This window comes from Mytilus californianus, unplaced genomic scaffold, assembly GCF_021869535.1.
Source record: "Mytilus californianus isolate M0D057914Y unplaced genomic scaffold, xbMytCali1.0.p SCAF_2, whole genome shotgun sequence".
NCBI classification, from domain to species: domain Eukaryota; kingdom Metazoa; phylum Mollusca; class Bivalvia; order Mytilida; family Mytilidae; genus Mytilus; species Mytilus californianus.
This window is the reverse complement of record NW_026262668.1, coordinates 57,410,549-57,433,955: the sequence shown is the minus strand read 5'-3', so window position 1 is coordinate 57,433,955 and position 23,407 is coordinate 57,410,549. Positions and strand designations below refer to the sequence as shown.

The window sequence follows — 23,407 nt, the reverse complement described above, 5'->3', positions numbered from 1 at the left end:
AGTAGCACGAAGTCGTAGATAATGACAATATGAGTCTAACAGACTACAAGTACAAATGTATGAACCTCTTAAAAGAATGCATAATAAAATTGATAAATACTTTAAATGATGTCCTGCAGCTAGTATATGCTAGAATTTTGCATAGATTATTCATGAAAAAAACACAAGTTTGTGAATAAAAAAAAACTATGCGAGAGAATTTTGAAATAAAATATTAGAAGATATAGTTTTTATAGTATGCTTTAAGAAAATAAGAAGAAAAAATGGTGTCGCCGATCTTGTTTTCTTGCTACATGTAAAAAATACAATTTCTTCTACATTCCGTTATAGAATTTTTACTATTAGACATGTTAGAGTTATCTCTCCTTAAATGGCTAAGTAAAAATATTTATTCGAACAAAAAACATTTTTTTGTTCTTGATAAAATATTGTAAATAGTACAATTAATTACTTATCTATTCTTTATTTAAACAAACAGGCTTACAAAGTAATTGTCAATCTGTCTCAAAATTTGCAGATTTAAGCAAAGAACTAAACCGATTGTATACTACCAAGATGACGGTATACAGTGTATCTACCTTAAGAAAATATTGCCAGTCAAGGTCGTTAAAAACTTCCCTTTGTAAATCTCAAAATCAAGTTAAATAAACAAAATCGCATGAACTGATCAGTACGGAACAAGAACAGATGCACTGACAGTGAAGGCGTCTCCTGCTATGCATGCTTTACCCGCTATGGGAATCCACACTCAGTTATGATACCACAATCAGATACAGGACACAATCGGTAAATTTTCAGAGGAGTATTTTTGGTATCTAAAAATCTAAGACGGTTCATATCGGTCAACCAATTTGTTATGTTGACCGTAAAGCTTTTGTAGTGTTGTTTTCGGTTGTTCTTCTTTATATCTCTGATGAAGAAGTTGTTGTGTCACGAGCACATCCACGTTACAGAAGTACGTATAGTGTGCACATGTATATTCGAAATGTATTGATTGAGATAAGATAAGTTAACACCATACAATGTGAATTAACTCATCATAGATAACAGGAATAAAAATGTATTCGCCAGACCCGTTTATGGTATAATACTGCTGAGAAAGTGGAAGCTAACAAATTGAAGTCATAACGTTTTTCATATGTAGCTTGAAGTCGTCCATCTGGGAATAAAAGATAAAAAAAATATGCAGACCCTCTAGTTTAGTTGTATCATCAATCTCAAGTTCAACTGGAATATATGATATACCAGCACTGATTAATATGTGGGTTATTGAGTAACAGGACATCATTAATATACATGCACTAGCTTGTATATGAAAGTAGAATTTAAGAACTTTGCAACATGATTTTTTCTTTTTGTCTTTGTCCTTTTGGTACAAATGCAAGTCGGCAAGAAGGGTGAATTATAAATACCCATTTGAATATTGACTGTTTGTTGAAATAGCAATCCAACAAACTCAACAAATATAATGTCGATCAAAAAGTTCAGCATTTTGATGATGTTGTTGTTGGAATCAGGCCGTTTTTTTGACACAGTAAGATGTGTCATGACCTCAAACAAAGAATTGGTACCTCCTATTTCGTGAAAAATGTTCTCTTTAATGAGACGGTGTAATTACCTTTTCAATTGAGCTTGGGGAACAGTAGTTTAAAGCGTAGAAAATTACACAAAATAATTCGATGGTTTTTCCACCCCAAGGCAAAGATGTAGATATGGATTTTTTTTGTTTTCATTGCCAATATTTAATCGATTCTGCCGTCAAACAGTTTTGATTTGAGCGCCAATAATGAGCGTTGTATAGATAAAAGGTACATCTTGCGTAAAAAATGAATAGGCTGGTATCTTTGAAAATTTCTCAATTGCTGACATATTTCAATAAATATGCTAGTGCGTGTTCACACTATACAGACTTAATTAACAAGGGGGTGCTCCTTACACACAAGATAAACAGAGTTATAAGGAAACACTGAAATCGACACTACATATTTATACATACACCATCACGAATTGGTAGACCGACACTATGTATTTGTGTCTCAACTCACTAGCGATATGCCGTTTTTAGATGATTAGATATTAGAACACTAAGTAGTCGTCTAATCTGTAACTATACAGACTGTGTCATATTCCCGATTTTGACATTTTGACTGCATTCGGATTCGCATGGCGGGTGATGTATGCATAGCATATTACGCTTGCTATGTCTACGTCTCTTTTTGTATCTTCTTACTCAATTTGAGATTTGAACAACTGTAAACTACAACTAGTATTGCGTAAATTGTTCAACAATAAATTTACATAAAACGAAGTTTTATACGTATTATCCACCTGTTTAGAATATGAAATTAAATGTTGGTTGGTTGAGATCTAACAGAGCAGTTAAACTTCGGTACCTCTTTATGTGCATGTCCGGAATTAGAAAAATCATAAGCTGTTGTCTTATATATCATATCTAAATGTTTTTTAATCATTTAGGGAATTTGGCGTTGATAGCAGAACTTTTATATTCTTTCAGATCAGTTTTTCAGGTCTTTCACTTTTTTAGTTGTTTAATCACAAATCAAGAAGTTTGTTTTCTCTACAGTGACCTATAGTTGCTTACATACAGGTTATTTTGTCTCTTGTGGATAGCTGTCTATCACATCATACCACATTTCCTTATTTTTATATTTTGTGGGACAGAATATACATTCTTTCACAGCTTTCAATGCCAGTTTTATTTCAGATCTTACTTTCTTTTCACTCTAGTTGTTATTTTATACCCCCAGTGACTTCGTTAAATGTCGAGCTTATCTCTTACTAGAATCTGGTACAGTAAAACTGTACCGTTCATGCTTTAAATATAATATATTTGAAAATGTAACTCTAATACAATCGGCGAGAAGCTGATAAACTAAAAAAGAATGAGAACCTGAACCCGTTCCGGAAACACCAGTGTCATTTTCTAAAGATATAGTCAAACCTGTGCAAGAAATCAGCGCACTGCGTGAGGGAGATACGTTCCTTAATTTCAAATGATTGCCTACAAAATTGTAAAAGCAAATTTGAATAAAACTAACAATAAAATAATATTCTCATTTGCATGTAAGTACTTAACAGCTGGCTATAGCCAGCTGTTAAGTTGGTGATACTCTCGGGACAAACAATCAACCACCAGAGGTATCGACCGAGTAGTAGTAACACCATTAGAGGTACCAATTTACTAAAGCAGATGTACATTATGACCAGTACTGTCTATTCAATGATGTTCGTGGCCAAAATATTTGAAAATCAAAATTCTGAATTGAATGAAAAGCCGATAAAGCCACAAAAAAACATGTACAGCTTATCCCGGACAAGAAATTAGAGATATGCATGAAAGAATTTAAATGAAAAATTATTTCAAAATTTTATTATAACGTTCATACTAGGCTGATGATGCTCTCGGAGACTCTCGGTCTACCAGTAGAGGACCCAGTGGTAGTTATAACTTTAGTTGTAGCGATTTAACTGCACCTGATTGGCATTTCGACAATCAGTTAATGTCTTTTCGGTGATGCTCGAAGCTAAAATAACACTATAAAACTTTTTCATTTATTTAAAGTAACCCCATAATGACTTTTTTTTTAATTAGTCCTTATGAATTCAAAGATATGTTGGCTAGTCCTTGTGAATTCAAAGATGTTTTGGTTACACATAAATACAACAATTACACAACAACAAAGAAGAACAAAAAAAGACATTTAGCATCCCAATACGACCTTCACCGATAAAAATGAATCCACACCGTATGGTTTTTACGTATGTCATTGATTTTGTTTTTTGTATTCATATATGTCACAAAACAAAAACAAAAAGTGTATTACAATTCTATGTTTGAATTTTACATCATACTTAATCTTGAATGTATTGAATGTTCTGTAATAGAATGAATTATTTTATTTAATTGAATAATACACAAATTTAAAAATATAAATTGTTTGATCAAGCTATAAAATAAAGATGGAATAGTCATGTGTTCAATATGGAGACCTGGAACATTATGGTTACCCCACTAGGTCCAAAACATGTATAACATTTTGAATCTCAAGTAAAAATGCCTGGTAATTGCATACTCAATTTTTGTACTGAAAGACATTACCAAAATTTCCTGTTGAATATAGAATTTAAGGTGTGAGTCTTTGTTTTAAATATATAGATAATGTGCTATTTATTTTCCTTTACGCAAATTACATAATTTTTTACTAACAATGAAAATTGGAACATGGTTACTTTACATTTAAACACAAGGAGGTGAGTAGTATATGTCAGTGAGGCAGCAACCTAACTACAAAAATAATAATCAAGATACACATATATTTACCTAAGATTCTGATATAAATAAAAAAAACATCTGATGTTTAATTTTATTTGTTGATCAAAATTTATTGGAATTTGGGGATAACGTTACACATCATCTAAATGGATCGAAAGCTAGTAGAAATGTTTGGTTTGGTTATATGCCAATATAAAAAATTGAACACAAAGGCCAATTTCACATTATAGTAATAATTGCAAGTGATACATCAGCTGACAGTCATGCTATATTGCAAAAGAGAGGCGAAAGATACCAAAGGGACATTCAAACTCACAAATCGAAAATAAACTGACAACGCCATGGCTAAAAAAGAAAAGGACCAACAGACAAACAATAGTACACAAAACACAACATAGAAAACTAAAGACTGAGCAACACGAACCCCACCAAAAACTTGGGGTGATATCAGGTGCTCCGGAAGGGTAAGCAACTCCTGCTTCACATGTGACACCCGTCGTGTTGCTCATATTAGTACAAACCCGGTAATAAGTGTTATTTGGTAGGTCACATTCGGGAAAAGGGGACCGGATTGTAGTTACGACATTAGGAACATATCCGCTATCATCTATGAAACCGATATTCCGTAGCGGTCAACCAACTCATGATGGCGTCCGTAAAATTTACGAAGGGATGATTTCAACTTCACCACTTGGAACTCTTGGTTTAATAGCTTCCATATGAGCAGCAACCCTCTATCAAGGAAATCATGATAGAAAATACAAGCCCTGGAGTATCGTATCAACTGAGAGATATATACTCCGTATGCAGGCGCTGCTGGAATGTTGCTACATAGAAATGGAAAGCTCACAATTGGGAAACTTTAGTCATAAAGTTTTGTTTTCAACCGACCTTCATTGTCAATTTCTAGATGTAAGTCAAGATATGAGGCAGACTTAACTGTATCTGTTATATCCTTTATCTCAAGTTCGATGGGATAGATGCGTTCAACATAGTCACCAAATTTTGAATTATTTAGTGAGAGAACATCATCTATGTAGCGGAAAGTTAAGTTAAAGGATACTGCTAACTTCTTTTCTTTCTTCCTAAGAAGTTCCTGTATGAAGTCAGCCTCATATGAACAAAGGAACAAGTCGGCAAGAAGAGGGGCTTATTTGGTTCCCATGGGAATGCTGATTGTTTGTGGAAAAACATGTCCTCCAAACGTAACAAATATGTTGTCAATCAAGGAATCAAGCATCTTGATAATGTCAGTTTCAGAGATTTTTTTGTTAGAATAAGTAGGATTTATCCCTCCCTAAGACAAGATACTTGTATCTACGTTGGCCATTCTTTTTTATGAAACAAAGCAAGACCAACTCTTTCAATTTGTCTTTTAGTTTGGAATAGGGAATACTTGTGTAAAGTGTAGAAAAGTCAAATGTTTTAATATTATTGCAAGATGAAAGAGTCTTAGATTGTATATACTCTAAAAGATCTTTGGAATTTTTTATTCTTCTGATTCACGCCACCTCTAGAATAGGTAGTTTCACAATAACATTGAAGCCAGGCTTTAATTGCTGATAAAATTGATGTTAATAATTTAGAAAGAGGTTTGGTGGCAACAGTAATCAGCAAAAATGAAACGAAAAAATTCTAATCCAGACGAAATAACATGCTAAAAACTAATATATTTTATCTTGAAAACTTTTAAAACTCAAAAGTTTGAAAATTTATTGATATTGCCGAATTACGTGGTGCTTGATTCAACATAAAATTGACATTGAATCTATCTATGATGAGTTTTTACGCTAGGATTTGAAAACAAATTTATCTTTTTGATGATGTACAAATACTTTCTTAATGTACGTACGTTTCTTTTTTGGCATACGATATAAACTAAAACTATTTCAGTTTTCCTTCATTTCCAATCGTACATGTAATGGCATTAATTATTTATCAAACAGTTGTTTTTATCAATATTGCCAAAGTACAATGAATATAATATACTTTTGCAAAAATCTAAGAGTAAAATCATAACAATTTAAAATTTGCTTCATTCTTTTTAGATGGACTGTTCATTACTATTCTGCCAGATATTTTCGTAGTCCTGGTCTTCTTCCAAGTAGTCTGTGTTTTCAATGTCATTATTTTGACCTGTATTTAAATAAAAAGCAAATTCTCCACTGATGTCATGTATTTGAATCCCCTCCTTTATCCTGGAAGTATTAGTTTTATACTTCAGTGTTACATCTTTTGTGTGAGGTTTTGGGCTTGGCTTTGGTCGGTGGATTGTCAAAAGTGGGGATGCTTCAACTTTTGATATTTCGTCATTTTTCTTCTGTACATGACCACTGCTAATCAGTTGAGGTTGTGGAGACGTTTCAGGCAATGCTTGTTTTTTGCGAGTTTGTTTAAGGTGTGTATTTAATTGGCGACTGACAGTTTTTCGTCGGATGGCTTTTTCACGGGAAGGTAAACGTTGTGGTAAAGTTAGTCTTAGTGGTATTGCATTCTGTGTCCATGTTTCTATAGCGCTAGTCGGCACTGTTACTGGACGTTGTATTTCTCTTGATGTCATGTAACTTACAGTCATGTTTGCCTCGCGTGATAACTCATTTCCGGTATGAACATTTTCGTACAGAGAATCTCCACCAAGTGACACTGGTGTTTCCGGAACGGTTTCAGGCTCTGGTTCAACTCTTTCAACTTCATACATATGATGTTCATATTTTTGTCGAAGTGTTTCAATCAATTCTTTTTTCATTTTTGAAATCCATTTCCTGATCCTAGAAACAAAAAAGGAGACGTCTAGAGGTTAAATAACATAACAATCAACAACAAAAAAGTATATGTATTACGATGTTGGAATTATGAAAGTTATACGCCTATATTATTTATAAGTTTGATTACATAAGGCTGAATTACAAAGCATTTTCTTTAAAAAGAATATATAAGTATGCCTTCGATTGATTTTTTTATTCTATATTATAACTTTGTGTAAGCTGACGGAGAGACAATATGATACCTTCTTAAACAAGATTTAGTAAAAGTATATGTTTTTAAAAAGACTTGTAGCTTACGAAATATTTGGAAACAAGACTATTTTCATATTTAATACCGACTTTTGACTCCGGAGTTTATAATTTTTCGACAGTTTGCTTACTCTGTGGTAGGAAATTCTGGTACTCAGTCAAGTAAGAGACACTAAAAGAAGTATAATCATGGCAAGCTTACAATCGGTGCAATTTGGGGGAAAATTTAACTTTTCCGATGAATTTGTCGTGTATAGAAAACATAAAATTATTTAGTAGGTAACCAGTCAAAAATTTATATACTGCAGAGTCAAAAGTCGGTTATTTGAAAAAAGTCTTAGGACCAGTATACTTTTATCTCGGTTCTTCTTGATTTCTTTATGCAGGATTGTGTGAGGACAAAATTATTTCAAATCAGTATGCAAGATAAACAGCAAAAATAGTTAAAATGCATATGGCAGAGTCATATGTATGCAGAATAATTGGCATGCTATAACTATAATATTGCATAGATGAATTTCAGAGTATTTTTCTCTCTTACACTAAAAAAAACATGGATTGAAAGTGGTACCCCTAGAAATTGAGTTTTCCACCCCTTTTTGCTCAAAATTACAAAAAATGTGCGTGATTGTCTGAAAACTAAAATATATTCAACGGTAGATAAAAGAATTAAATATAAGTAAAAATAGATTCAATGGATACAGCTATGTCATTTTTATGCACAACAACAATTGGTATCATAATTATCACAATCCCCAATGACTTTGTAAGTTCTGTTCTCGCTTTAGCTCACAAGCAGCATAACAGAGGAGATATGCAATTGGCACCCTCAACCAGTTGGGTAATATTTTTTCTCTAAATATTCAGCACAATATGAAAAAAATGGTAAAATTGGTCAATTAAGGGCAATAACTCCTTTAAGACATCGTTTGACAGTTTTAATGTATAGGGACAATTGGTAGAGCTCAACATTCTGAACATTTGTGCTCCTGTCAGATTTTCTCTGTCAATAACGGTTTTCAAAATAATAAACAAAACTTGCATTTTACCCCTATATTCTATTTTTAGCCATTTCGGCCGTCTTGTTTGGCAGGCGGGGTCATCAGATCTTAGAAAACAAAAAAGAATGGATCCATCTATAAAATAGAACGTCTGTTACAATTTAAAGTTCCTCTCCATGAACATTTGCAAAATTCGATTGCAGGCTAAAACTGTTCAATTTGCAGGAAGCTGATATAGCCTATATGTATCGAAAACGAATTATATATATTTAACTTACAAACATCCGATGATAATCAGTCCAAAAACAATCACAACCATGGAAACAGCCCCACTTATCTGGAAGAATTTTGCTCCTACAATTTATTTCAAAAAATAAATCAAACACTATCTTCATCATTTTTGCATATAAAAAAGTTTTCAATGACAAGGGACTTTATAAGTACAATGTATAATCATTTTCATCTTTGGCAAATCGTATCTTACATGTATCATTTATGTTTTGTACTGCTGACAAAAGACCTTTACATTAACAAACATGCATATAAACCGGGCAATAGGTAAATATACAGATAACTTTAAATGCTAATGAAAGTTTCTCATTTAGTCGCAATATTTTGAATGTCTAAAGCCATTTATGAGGCTTTACAATTCATCTTCAAAGAAATGCACATGAATATATTATGAAATGGCAATCTTGCAAATATGTCTACTATTATGTCAAAGTCCCGTCACACATCTATAAAAAGTCGAATAATGCACATAAATGGTCTTTGTAAGCACGTATTTCTTAAATTTAAATAATTCATAATCATCGTGAAAAAGCAAATAAATATATAAATATGTTAAAGCAGGCAGAGTTCAGAACTCAAACACAAAACAAACAAGATCAAACAGAACAAGTCAAAAAGGTGTTAAATGCAATGAGTTTGCTTTAAGTAACTGTGAGGATTCTTTGATATCTGTTTGATTTTATGATCTTGCACTTAATTTATAAAATGAAATGATTGAACCCGTGTTGTTTATATCAGAATATAAGAATCAAGTGCGATCCTGAACAGATTGTTATATGTACCTTTTGTTATTCCACAGATCAAATCGGAGAGTGGAATACTCAAAAAACGTATTTAACCCTCCCACATATTTATATGATAGTTATATATCAATGACCTGCCAGCCGTTGTTTTTAGTTGCATATTACTTTTTTGTCCTACACGCAATGTGGTTTTGCTACCAGATTTTTATTATTTCCTTTTAATTTCTTCAAATCTTTTCTAGACTCAGGGAAATTTGATATATTGTAAAATAGAAACTTTTTAATCCCATTTTTATTGATTTCTAGATGTCTTTTGGTATATTTGTGTTGTTGGGTTATGCTTAAATAATGTGTAACAGCTTTAATTCATTATAAGTGTGAACTGAAATCAACCAGTGTAAAGCTGGCACTGACAATTGATGCTCTGCGAAATGTTCATTTATTGAAAGAAAACACTTGTATGGTTAGAGGGACAAATAAAACATGTACTTGGATACTCGCGTCATCATCCAAAAAGATAATGAATAAGCAAGGGCTGTTTGTCTAGGGATTATAAAAGGTCAGATATCTATAAACCAAATTTGTTACCAATACTTTCACCAGATTCCCAATATACGTAAAAACTCGAGGCATATATATATTTATAAATATTAGACAATACAGCTCGTTATCATATGCCCAGCAAAAATATTTAAGAAAAATTAATAAACAATGTCATGTTCAATAGATTTCATCTTGAAACAAAAATTTTGAAGATTTTCATACTATGTTCAGCTTTCCTTAGCAACTATGACCATGACTTTGAATAAACTGATATAAGATCGATAGGCTTCCTACTTTGTATACTTTCGACCAATTGTATAAAATTTTATTAAAATCAAACAAGTGTACAAAAAAATGTATCTGGAAACATCACACAGAAACAACAAATTGAAATTAATTTTCTTTATTTTCAGTATATTGTTAGCAGCTATGGCCTTGACCTTTTGTCTTTTGATCTACAAATCAATAGAATTCATCAACTTCTCGATATCTTCCATCTATACAAGTTTCATTATAAACCCCAAAACTAAAGTGACCATTTCGAGATTAAATTTATTCTTAATTACAGTGACCTGGTCTTTGACCTCTTGACCCCAAAATAAATACGCTTTTCCCCTTCCCGATATCTTCCATCTGTACAAGTTTCATTTAAACCATTCGGAAGAAACTCATATTACCATCCGGCAACATTTTTCCCAAGTTTTGTCATTTTAGTAGAGTGACCTTGAACTTTTACCTATTGAACACAAAGTCAAAAAACTTCTTCCCTTTCCCTACATATTTCATCTATATAAATCTCCTTCTTACCAAGCAAAGGATTCTCAAGTTATCATCTTAAAACCATTTGTTTTAGACAAACAGACCGACAAAGACAAAAGAGGCGGAAGATATCAAGATGACATTCAAAACGCATAGGTCGAAGAAAAAATGACAATGCCCAAGCAAAAAAATAAATCCACAAACACGACATACAAAAACAATGCCTATATGCTCCCTATTTTTTTTCTGGTAGCATAATAAATCATAAACCTATTTAAAAAAATGCGATCAAATTATCTTTATTTTTTAAAACTCACCATCGTCGTAATGGCTGAATCTAGATTGATTTATTTTTGGCGTGAAATCATTATGGTTTAAAATATTAAGTTTAGATACAACTGTGCCATAATGATGACCTGAAAAAGTTGTCATTATGATTATCTAGTGACCCACATTTAATTACAGCAATTTTTCAGTAAAAATAACACTATATATGTACACACGTGTTCGCAGAAGAAGAAGAAAATCAATGTAGTTGCTATTCTATTTCTAAAATGAGAAAACGGAATATATCAAATATCGATTTGGTTAAAAAGAAAAATGATGAAAACAGTTCTTATCAGTGTTTTGTTAAGAATGTTACAAACATTTAAAATCTGATAAAACTGTATTTAAAAATTGACAAGAAAACGCTTTAACATTGTTATACAAAAAGAAGAAAAATGCTGTAAGTGCACATTTTAACAGATACAATTTAAATGTAATATGAAACATCGGATAGATTAACGTTCTCCTTTGATATAAAGCCATTTATGTGACGACCACATATATGGCTACTATAAGACATTTTTAAAAGTCAACCAATGTGGTGAATGACGTTTTCATCTTACGGTTTATCTGATTAAAATAACTAAAGCTTAAAATTCTGTGAAGGTATTTCAATTCGTGTAATCTAAACTGCAACAGCGAATGTTATAATAGTTTTCAAATTACTTTTCTGTAAGATGCATTGTACAATAATAAACTTTCTGAATCATAATTGTTTTCTTAAGCTATTGGTATATCGAAACCATTTCAATTTCGTAACTGTAACTTTCTCATTTTCAAAATAGCAAGTAAGGTGATGCATACTCCAGAAAAATCTTTAAATGGAAATTTTGTTAAAAGAGAAAAAAACAGTGTTACTTGTATTCAAAAGTTCCACACATACGTTTTCAATTATCTTTTTTTTTTATCCAACCAATTAATAACTTCTAAAATCTTAATTATTAAAAGCCGCAACTAAGGAACTTGTCGTCCCTTTTTTCTGTATAAAAGACTTTCTGCATCTTTCGCAAATAAACGCTGTGAAATGTTTTACACTTTTTTCTTCAAATTATGCTAATATACATTGTTACATGTAGACAATTGGACAATAGTTGTCAATATATATGGTAATACCGGCACACTTCATACTTGTAAATTTGTGCGCGATTGCATATTCCTATAATGAAATGAGTAAAGTATACTTGATAAGACATTATTCATATGTGGTGTCTCTCTTTGTGAAATATTCATGAATTAAATAAAGCGTAGTCTCTTTACATCTGTTAATGTCGCTTTAGAATAAATAAGACATATACCTTCTGAACATACAAATGCATATTTTTCTTTACACGCAGTAGAGGTCAGCGTTTCATAATTTCCCGTTCTGTTTGGAAATTTGTTGAATAGCATACATAGGACAACAAAACTATCAATATCTAAAAAGTAATGAAGAAAAGATGTCATTAAGTGATAAAAAATTAAGATATGTCATAATGGAATGATAAAAGATGGCATTTTCACAGACCGCTAAAATTTTCCTGGTAAACGAAAGAGGCAAATCTAAATAAAAATTACGCTTTAATGGGGGTCTCATTGGGAGGGGGTCTGATCCTGGATCCCGCTTATTGATTTGTCAGAATCCCGTATCCCGCTTATCATTGTAATTATAGGGCTTGTAATTTCACATGTCCCGCCCGACTTCGTTTCCCGTTTTCACGCAAAATAATTTGACTTTCACTTGTCACGCTTACAAAAAATCGGCCAATCCCGGATCACGCTTACACCCCATGAGACCCACTTTAATTAGCTCTTCGACGTATGTATAAGGATTTAGATCTTCAAATACTTTTGCCTCGAGCATAACTGAATCGCCAAACATTGCATCTGGTACACTAAAATTGGTATCGTTAATGTTATTACGAGAACAGCAAGCATTATAACCTTCAACATACTAAGACTTAAAGAATTGATCCAGTATTTTGTATTCCATTTCATCTCTTCCATTGCAATATGAAGTGTCGCCATGTTGATAATATCAACCAGGTTACCTTTTCTGCAATTTCTCTCATAGTCACTTTTGAAACCAATTTGAAAACTGGTTTTGTTCTGAGAAGCAGTTACTGAAGAATCTGTTAAAAATAAGCAAAATATCAATGAAGGTAAAGTGAGCTTAATTTATTATTTATCATGTCCTAACCGATCACGAAAATTTAATGTATTATTATACCTTACATATATTTCAAACAATTCTATTGGGTAAAACGTTATCACGTGACATGGAATAATTCAGTTAATTTTCATTCAATTGCAAGGAAGAACGAATAACCCTTAAAAATTACACCAGCGTTGAATAACCCTATTATTCACCGGCGAATAACCTTTTTAGTTTGTTGATTTGTACTCATGAAAATGACGTCACAAACGTAAATAAACAAAATGGCAACGTTCAAGTTACAGGAAGCCCATTGATCAAGAGAAGAGGAAATAAGGCTTTTGACGTGCATCTTGTGCCGATGATATCTCTAATAACGGTCCTTTTCAGGGCCATCAATATTTTACAAAAAGAATCTACCTTTGTTGTACATACGAGAATTCTAAGACACAAATTACATGTATTTTTGAACGTCAACTTGTGTTTGTTACTGACTCAAGTAAGGGTAAGTGCTTTTACAATGATTCAAAATGCCCTTCCACTGTTAGTTCGGTATAATAAAACAATTGTGGCCCCTTAGAAGCGATGAATATCCAAAATTGTCAACCCTTATAAGTTATTTCACTTCGGGCTGCGCCCTCAGTGAAATAACCTTCTCGTGTTGACAATTTTGGATATTCACCTTTTCAACGGGCCATAATTGTATATTGTTTGCTTTGTGTCAGTTTCAACGTTAATCGGCGTAAAATGCCCAACATACATATTTGTGTACAAATTGGAATTACTCGTCATAGATATCAGGATTGAGAAAATTTAAGTCTGGCGCGAGACGCGACTTTCGTCAATAAAAGACTGAAAAGTAAAGTTGAAATGATCTCTGGGAAATTTTACGGACCCTGGTCCCAAATACAAATTGGTAGACTGTTTTGGAATATCTGTATCACAGGTGACTATGTTCCAAGTGTCGTCACTACAATTCCGTCTTGCTTTCCTCGATTGTTACATCACCGAATTTATACTTACCATGAACAATATAATGGGTTCCACTAGTAAAACAGGATCTGATTACCTTATCGAAGCACAGGAGTGAACCCCAAGTTTGATGGTGGGGTTCGTGTTGCTCAGTCTTTAGTTTTCTATGTAGTGCTATGTAAAATTGTTTTTCTTTTCGCCGTCTTTCGGTTTTCGCCATGATGGCTTGTCAGTTGTTCCCCGAATTATGAGTTTTTAGTGTCCCCTTGGTGTTTATTTTATACACCTTTTTAGTAATTATATTCTTTCTTAAAACGTCAAAAATTCGTTTATTCTTATTCTTAAATAATATTTTTTTAACAGATAACTATTATTTCAAGTCTGTAAAACTTATAAATTCCTGACTATACACTCACCATGCTGACATAAGCCTAGGTAAGATTCATTCTGTGGAAATTTTTCAATATATAAACCAGGACAAAACCCTGGAAAAAATTACATACCTTTAACACTATAAGACAAAATGATCATCAACATTATAATTGGAATGAGAAAAGAAATTTAAAAAAGATGATAATTAGATTTATGATCATTGCTAGAATGTAATATTTTGTCTTTAAAATTATAAGATTTTATAAATGAAATATGCTTTTAAGTAAAACAAAGCGTGTCGAAACGGGCAAATCTTAATGTTCTTACCGGTACTGCGATTGCATCCTAAATGAAGAACATAATTAGATGTCCATACAGATTTATTAGTTCTGTAGTGGGATTTTAATTCTTGAAGGGCCGACTTCGAAGGTGACAAAATCTTGTTACTTCTATTACATACTCTTCTTGCTTCCTTCCATGATAAAGGCTTCTCAAAACCATCTAAATGATAAATAATCAGAAAAATGTTGGAGTGTACAGTATATATATAGGAATTATACTTTTGATCATTTTAAATAAAAGAAGATATCATTTCAATACCACCACTACTACTGCTATAACTTCTACGACTAAAATATAGAAATAAGAAGATGTGGTATGAGTGCCAATGAGACAACTCTCCATCCAAGTCACACTGTGTATAAAGTAAACAATTATAGGTCAAAGTACGGCCTTCAACACGGAGCCTTGGCTCACACCGAACAGCAAGCTATAACGGGCCCCAAAAAGACTAGTGTAAAAACAATTCAAACAGGAAAACCAACGGTCTAATCTATATAAAAAACGAGAAACGAGAAACACTTAAGAACCACATCAAAAAACGACAACCACTGAAACAGGTTCCTGACAGGTGCAAACAAATGCAGCGAATTTAAACGTTTTAACAGGCGCCAACCTTCACCCTAACCTAAAATAGTAGTGTAACATTACAACATAGAAAGACACACTATAACTTTTACTAAATTGCCAAGCTTGTTTTTCTCATCAGACGGGAATTGTTTTTGCATGGCACAAATAAAAATATTATTTTTTTAGGAAAAGGTGAGTGCCAGATTCTTGTCTTCTTGGTCATTTTTCATGGACAGTTTTCTGTGTATCCATTTAAGTTTTTAAGATGATAATAAAAAATGTAAAATAAAATGGTTTAAATTTTAATTAAGTTCAATAACCACTTCTGTAAGGAGTCTATTAACCATTTCATTCGTTTTACTTATTTGCAGATCTCGTGTTGCTGATAATTTTTGCAGTTCATCTCTCCTGAATTGTATATACTAACGTTTTTAAGATATTCGGGATAAAACACTTAAAATTGGCAAAAAACTTCTTTTAACTCCTATTAAGGATCGACTGACTATTTCGGTTTGTGTACTTAATGGCATATCTTATTTTTCTGATCGCTATCTCTCATAGTTTCCAGCGATAATTTACAAAATGTGCAAAAATCGACATTCAAGGGCAACAACTATAAGAAGTCAACTGGCACTTTCTGTCATTATATTAATTTGTAGATCTTTTTTTGCTTTTCTACAGTATCTATTTTTCTACCTTAGTTTCTATCTACAAAACCTCCAGAATGGCTGTAACTTCTTATGCAAGGACAACAACTCCCATTAGAAATCAACTCACGATTATGACCATGTTGACTTACTTGGTAATCTTAATATTTTGATTATATTTTTTTACACATTCTGTCTATCTTTTAAAGTTACATTTTGTACCAAAACAACAACAAAAAACTTCACAAAGATTGCTAAAAATCATGATTCAAAGCATCAACCCCTAAACGTTGTCAAGTTATGAATTCGGCAAGGTTGACTTATAAGTAGATATTATTATGTTGATTTTTTTGCTGTTTACAGCTTCTCTTTGGTTTTCTTCTTTGGTTTCAGCAGAAAAGTAAAAAAAAAAAGAGTTTAAATCGTCATTAAAGAGCATCATATCTAAAAGGAGTCAACTGACGATTTCGACGATGTTGTAAATCTTATTTTCCTGATCATGTTTGGTTTTCTAAGGATATTTCTAATTTCTTAATTTCCTACAAAACATTATAATGGTCCAACGCCGTTAATAAGGGTAACAACTCATATAAGGCGTCGAATGACATTTTCAGCCATTTAACTTATGTGTAGATCTTATATTGCTGTTCAATTTTTCTGTCTAAGGTTTCTACCTATATATAATAAATTTCAACAAACGAAAAGAGTTCCAATGTCCCCAGCGTTGCACATATTTTATCTGTCCAAGTGCAATAACTAAATAGAAAACTTTTTTTTGTTCTTGAAAACTTTTTATAAACATCAAAGAGAAACGAAGGCTTGAGAGTAATTATGCAATTTTCGATATAACCATCTTTCCAAGGGGCACAACTTGTTAAAAATATTTGATCACCACTTATTTTCGAAATTGTCCGAGACATTGCTGATATAAACCTTTGATATCAATTTGAGAAAAATCTTGTAAAGATTGTACACGTGAGCGCTTAAAATGCAAATGTCCATATAATTAATATTTCCAAGGGGCATAACTATTTTAAAAATAGTTCATCGGCACCGATTTTCGAACTCGTCCGAGACATCGTGATATATTATAAATATATGATACAAGTTTTATAAAAATCTGGCAAGAATTATACATGCGAGAGCGCATACAAGACCGGATGGACGCCCGGTTTGTTTATGTCCCCCACAACGCGTCGCGCGGGGAACAAAAATATACCCAAAACAGCAATAAAAGAGGGACAAAAGATACCAGAAGGACAGTCAAACTCATAGATCGAAAACAAACTGACAACGCAATGGCCAAAAATAAAAAGACAAACAGACAAATAATAGTACAGATGACACAACGTAGAAAACCAAAGACTTCAGCAACACGAACCCCACCAAAAACTGGGGGTGATCTCAGGTGCTCCGGAAGGGTAAGCAGATCCTGCTCCACATGTGGCACCCGTCGTGTTGCTTATGTTATTACAAATCCGGTAAATAGTCTAATTCGGTAAGTCACATTCGTGAAAAGGGAGGGTATTGTAGTTACGACATAAGGAACATATCCGATATCATCTGTGAAACGGTTATTCCATAACGGTCAACCAACTCGTGATGGCGTCCGTATAATTTACGAAGGGATGATTTCAACTTCACCATTTGGAACTCTTGGTTTAATAGCTTCCTTGTGAGCAGCAATCCTCTATCAAGGAAATCGTGATAGGAAACACAAGCCCGGGAATATCGTATCAATTGGGAGATATATACTCCGAATGCAGGCGCTGCTGGAATATTGCTACATAGAAATGGAAAGTTCACAATTGGGAAGCTGAAATCATCTCTTTTGTCGTAAAGTTTTGTTTTCAACCGACCCTCATTGTCAATTTCTAGATGTAAGTCAAGATATGAGACAGACTTAACTGTATCTGTAGTTTCCTTTATCTCTAGTTCGATGGGATAGATTCGTTCAACATAATCACCAAATTTTGTATTATTTAGTGAGAGAACATCATCTATATAGCGGAACGTAGAGTTAAAGGATATTGCTAACTTCTTATCTTTCTTCCTAAGAAGTTCCTGTATGAAGTCATCCTCATAATAATAAAGAAACAAGTCGGCAAGAAGAGGGGCACAATTAGTTCTTATCAGATGACAATGCACTACAATAATCAAATAGTAAAATCTATTCATTCGTTTGGAATGATATACCTTACACGGAATATCGGGATCTTGTATATCAAGAATCCGCGAAAGAAACTTAATAAAATTAAATTAAGAAACCATTGATTTAAAATTGACTTGAGTATTAAGAAGATTATTTAGTCAAACAAATTGTAAGTGGATAAAACTGTTTATATTACGCAAAAAAGAAATTTTACAGAGTTGGCTTTTTCGGCACAATCAAAAAATCAAACAACCAATTTTTAAAGTTTTTTATGCCTAGAAAAATATGTCAAGACTTGGACATCCTTTTCATTTTGAGGAAATCATTGCTGCATCTATATGGAATAATAAGCACATTAAAATTTATGATTTTACCGCTTATTGTAGAAATTGGGCACGCAATAGGGTACATTGTAAGTGCTGTAAATCACCTGTTAGATGAGCAAGGAAATTTATTGTCCTATCAAAATTTTGAAAGAATATACATTTACAAATCCATACTTTTACAGTTTTATGGGATAAAAATAGCATTAAAAAAGTGTTTGCAATCAATAGAAATTTACACTTAAAGGTGAAAAAAAAAAACTCTTTTGCCATTCAATATTTACATTTCTACAAGTAAGAAAAAAGATCAATAGACATGTATATTATTTCATCCAAGTTTCAATACCTGTCTGTCAAGTTCATTTTGCAGCTGAACGAAAATGGGAGAGTATATTGAATAATGTTGTGGGAGTTTGATAAAAAACACTTCTTGTGTTACTAACTTTAAAAAATTGGTCTGATAGCTCCTCACCTTTTCAAGCACTTGTGCATATTTTACTTCAAATTTTGGCCCTGAGCGTTTCTGAAGAAGCGTTTAGAACGCAACTAATAAGTAATTCATAACGTACTGGGTCAATACCACGGCTGTTAGACTGCTGGTTCTGGAGTGTATCATCTGTTATTCAGCTCTGTCGTCAGTGCTTCGGTTTAAACTTGATTTACAAGATATTTTTTCTCTTAATTCTTGTTTAATCAAAAAAGATATTAATAAGAATATACGGTCCAAAACTCCATCGGGCAAATATAACGTTTTATCCTACAATCAGCCAACTTTTGTACAAATAACATGTACACAAATACATTTTTGCCTCATTTGTACTTGACATTGACCTAATTTTGTATATATATTGATTTGAATATTCTTTTTAGCCCTTTTTGGTCATATAGCTTCTCATATTTTAAGTACTTATATATTCTTGGATTTGCGTATTCCTAATAAAGGTAAACTAACAAAATCGCTTTGGAAGCAACTTATTTATGACGATGATAATGGTTGATGGCTTTTTAATATCCAGGGCAAAGTAAATGCATATTCAGGACGAGAACATGTTTTAAATACGATATGCATAAATCCTGCTATGTACTAGACCTTCACGCTGAGAAAGATTTTTAACGCGCTATCGGAGAAGCAGCAAATACCAGCTTTAAAGTCTTTAAAAACCCTATTGAAAACATTAACTGGGTCTGCCATATTGTAGCAGACATTTGGCACCTTCTGAATTCTTTGATTTTTTACAGCGAACATTTTGAAATTCAATTAAATGTGGATATTGTTATTATTCGACTCTATGATAATTTTATTAAAAAAAATATCATTCTAATGACAAAGTACTTAACCTAATTATCTAAGATGCAAGACGAAAACCTAATATTGAAGGACTTAAAAAATACATAAAAGAAATGAGAGTATTGTCTATTATCTTGAAAAAAAAAAATATAACAACATATCTATTCAGTTTTTACGAAATTTCTCAGAAGACTCTTCAATGGAGTTTATGCTCTTAAATGATGATTTTAACTTTTTATTGTAAGTTTTTTTCTGCCTGGATTGTCAGGCCTTCACATATAATTGTCTATAGGGGCTAATAATCAAGTATGTGAAAAATTTGCATAATCAAGCAAGTGAAATAAATAAACATATGATATAATAGTATGTACGACATATGATGAATGGAGAAAAAAGAACACGGACGCAGACTGGAAGCATCGCTGGAAATTCATAAACAGCGATACCACGTAAGTTGACAGGATAAGCGTCTCCAGCTATGCATGCATATCCTTGCGAATCAACAATAAGTCAAAGTGTCAAAATAAGAAATATGACAAAATCGGTAACTTAATTTTTCCTGAAAAAAAGAGCCTGTTGTTATGATTGTCATGTAATGGAAAAAAGAAAGATTTTGATTTTATCATTGATAACATAAATTCACCAAACGCACTATTTAAAAAAAGAAAAAGGAAAGGAACCGTTCCTTTATCGCGGTTCTACATTTGTTGGCTCCTAGCACTTATTTATACATTCCTGAAACAAAATCAACAAACGCACTATTAGAAAGAAAAGCAAATGAACCGCTCCTTTATTACGGTTCTACATTATTTTGTTAACCTTCAACTAGATCAAACCTGACACCTCATTATTTAAACAAAAAGAAGATGTGGTATCATACCAATGTGCTAATGAGGCAACTCTCCACAAGAGACCAAATGACACAGAAATTAACAACTATAGGTCACCGTACGTCCTTCAACAATGAGTAAAACCCATACTGCATCGTCAGCTATTAAAGGCCCCGAAATAACAAATGTAAAACAATTCAAACGAGAAATGTAACGGCCTGATTTATGTACAAAATAATGAACGAAAAACAAATATGATATAAAGCAAAAAACGACAACCACTGAATTACAGGCTCCTGACTTAGGTAGCAATACACAGTTAGAAGTTTAGTTTCGCATTTTGGCCATGAATTTTTAAATATGAAAGTTTTTGTACAATAAAATTGATTTTTAGATTGTTGAAGAAAAATATAGCCTTCCAAGTGGGTTTATATGAACCTCTAGTGTTTTTAGCGTTTTATAGGCAACTTTTTTGTTTGACAATCCGTATTTTCACATCCGTACCGCCCATTGGTCCAGAAATTATTGTAGTGTTTATCAACAAAGATTTGACCCTCGATCTTTTCAATTCAATTTTATGGAAAAACGAGCAGAAATGCATATGATTTTTTTTTGAACCTCTTGATAGATAAATGTCTATGGTTTCAGGAAAGGTATCAATCTAATGGATTGAAATTCTCCTTTGGACCAAATTTTGGAGACTTTAGTGACATATTCACCCCCCTTTTTGCAATATTTTGTATCAAATACATGCAGATTGTTGCCATGATTACACCAAAAAGAGATTATATTTCAAAATTATAACTATTGAAAATCAAATCTATGGAAGATGCTCTTTCCATAAATATACACATGCATAACACAAATATAAACCCTTATTTGTTAGAAGGGAAGGAAAAGATGGTGGTGAAAAATTATGAGTGTCAATCTTAAGTTTTTTTCCTACCTTAGGACAGGCACATACAGAATGTGGCAGGGTTAAACTACTTTGTTGGCGCCAACCCTCCCCTAACCTGGAATAGGGGTGCAACGGCATTGCATGCTGACAACGGCTCCTATCACTCGTTTTAACTAAAGCATTTGCTTGTATCCGATCACGCTACATCTGTGCAATGACGAACAGATACGGGGTAATATCAATACAGTAAATTGGGGCAAAGAAATTTATACATCAGTAGATTTGTAATACATGTATAAATTGATTCTGTAGTTTGTCCACATGCAAGAAAATATAATAAAATGTACTTACCTACAATTGATACAAAATTGTAAAAAACAATAAAAATGAACACAAAATTAAAAGAGGACATGTTTTTATCAATGTATGTGAATATTTAGTGTTTCCTATTAACCGGACGGATATAAACCATAAATTAGATTCAACAAAATCATACAATACAATTGACTATAGCACTTCCTGTGAAAAAAAATGAATTAGAATCAAACGCAAAATAATTTGCTGAAATTTTTTGGTATTGGAATTTCCAATTACAGCTAAAAATAAAATGAATAAACTAACATTATTATTTGTTTCTCGTTAATACAATTTTGGAGGTTGTAATTTCAGAAGGGCACGTGAATTGTGACACGAAACGATCGATGGACGAAAAAAATAGTGTTGATCTAAATTTGTTTGATGTTTGATAACCGCGTCAAATCTGCACTTCATTTGCGCCTATTTTTTTATATGCGCAATTTTTTTCTTCATTTGCACCAATTAACAGGTAAACACAAGTCATGAGACATAGGAGATGTATAGAACTTATTGATAAAATAACAAAAATATCCCTACTGGCCTTCTGCCATCTGCCCCTTGCTAACCCGTGACGAGGAGGAGGAAGTGTAATTTTGAGCAGGATAAATTTATTGCAAAAGTTCTAAAACTGTATACATCACACTTAAAATAGCAATTTATAAAATAAGATAGTAACAGTTTGACATCAAAAGCAAATTTGCATATTTACAAGTCTTTCCTAACTGAGTATTGTCATGCACCACTTCTGTTGAACTGCGACCTTGTGATATCTTCTCTACAATATATCATATGCTTTTTATTATAAAAAAAGTCCTTATTTTCCCTTTTCATGTTATGTTACGGTTGCTGCCACGTTGAGAGATCTGATTATCATGTTTACATATATTAAATTAATGCCTGGATTTTCTTTATGACATCCATAAATTAAAGTAAATGTTCGGGTAACAGAAGTGTTTTATAATTAAATCAATGAGCTCAACATGTATCTATATACATGTATCTCTAACATAGACATGTACTCATCGAACTGCTGCGTTTGGTTAACCTTAGTAAATGTAATTATCTAAAATGTATCAGATCTAACCTGTTCGAATTAATTTGGCGCAAATAAAAAAATTGATAATTGGCGCAAATGAAAAATAAATATGATATTTCGATATTTTCAAAATTGGCGCAAATGATATACGCACATAATTTACCGATCACACTTAATTGGTTAGATTAAAAATAATATGATATTTAGATTTAAAAGCACCTCAGGAAATTGATTGATTGTTGTTTGCCATCAGTTCAGCGGCAAATATTTCAGCCAAGTTCCGGGAGAGACCTAAACAATTAATACAATAGGGATATAATGTTCCTGTAATCGGTCAATCGGAGTGAAGTGAGATAAATACGGAAATTTGGACTGCCACTTGCTAATAGTTTGTTTGGATATCTCTTTGGAATCGTCCCCCTTTTTTGGATTGACAAGAACTTTAGTCTTGCCAGAGGCGGCCTCCGGATACCTCAACGATTTATTGTTAGGGTTCTCTAATTGCGGAGTTCATTGCACT

General features: G+C 32.6%; 1 protein-coding gene across 1 annotated transcript; it reads right to left on the bottom strand.

The window, feature by feature from the left end:
* Positions 1 to 3,903: 3,903 nt before the first annotated feature.
* On the bottom strand, positions 3,904 to 21,952 carry LOC127730098 (uncharacterized). The gene is made up of 8 exons (XM_052238150.1): positions 21,846 to 21,952; positions 14,775 to 14,948; positions 14,492 to 14,560; positions 12,904 to 13,080; positions 12,268 to 12,387; positions 10,963 to 11,061; positions 8,588 to 8,663; positions 3,904 to 7,062 (listed from the first exon to the last, which is right to left on the bottom strand). The coding sequence occupies exons 1-8, from the start codon at positions 21,904 to 21,906 to the stop codon at positions 6,339 to 6,341; spliced, it is 1,500 nt and encodes a 499-aa protein (XP_052094110.1). The 5' UTR covers positions 21,907 to 21,952; the 3' UTR covers positions 3,904 to 6,338.
* Positions 21,953 to 23,407: the final 1,455 nt, after the last annotated feature.

What these genes read in the sequence shown, in the direction of transcription:
- LOC127730098 (XM_052238150.1), bottom strand. Translation starts at nt 21,906, where the DNA reads ATGTCCTCTTTTAATTTTGTGTTCATTTTTATTGTTTTTTACAATTTT. An exon ending in GATCAATTCTTTAAGTCTTA is followed by an intron (nt 12,388 to 12,903) that starts GTATGTTGAAGG and finishes ATTACTTTTTAG; the next exon opens with ATATTGATAGTTTTGTTGTC. An exon ending in CTGATTATCATCGGATGTTT is followed by an intron (nt 7,063 to 8,587) that starts GTAAGTTAAATA and finishes TTTTGTTTCTAG; the next exon opens with GATCAGGAAATGGATTTCAA.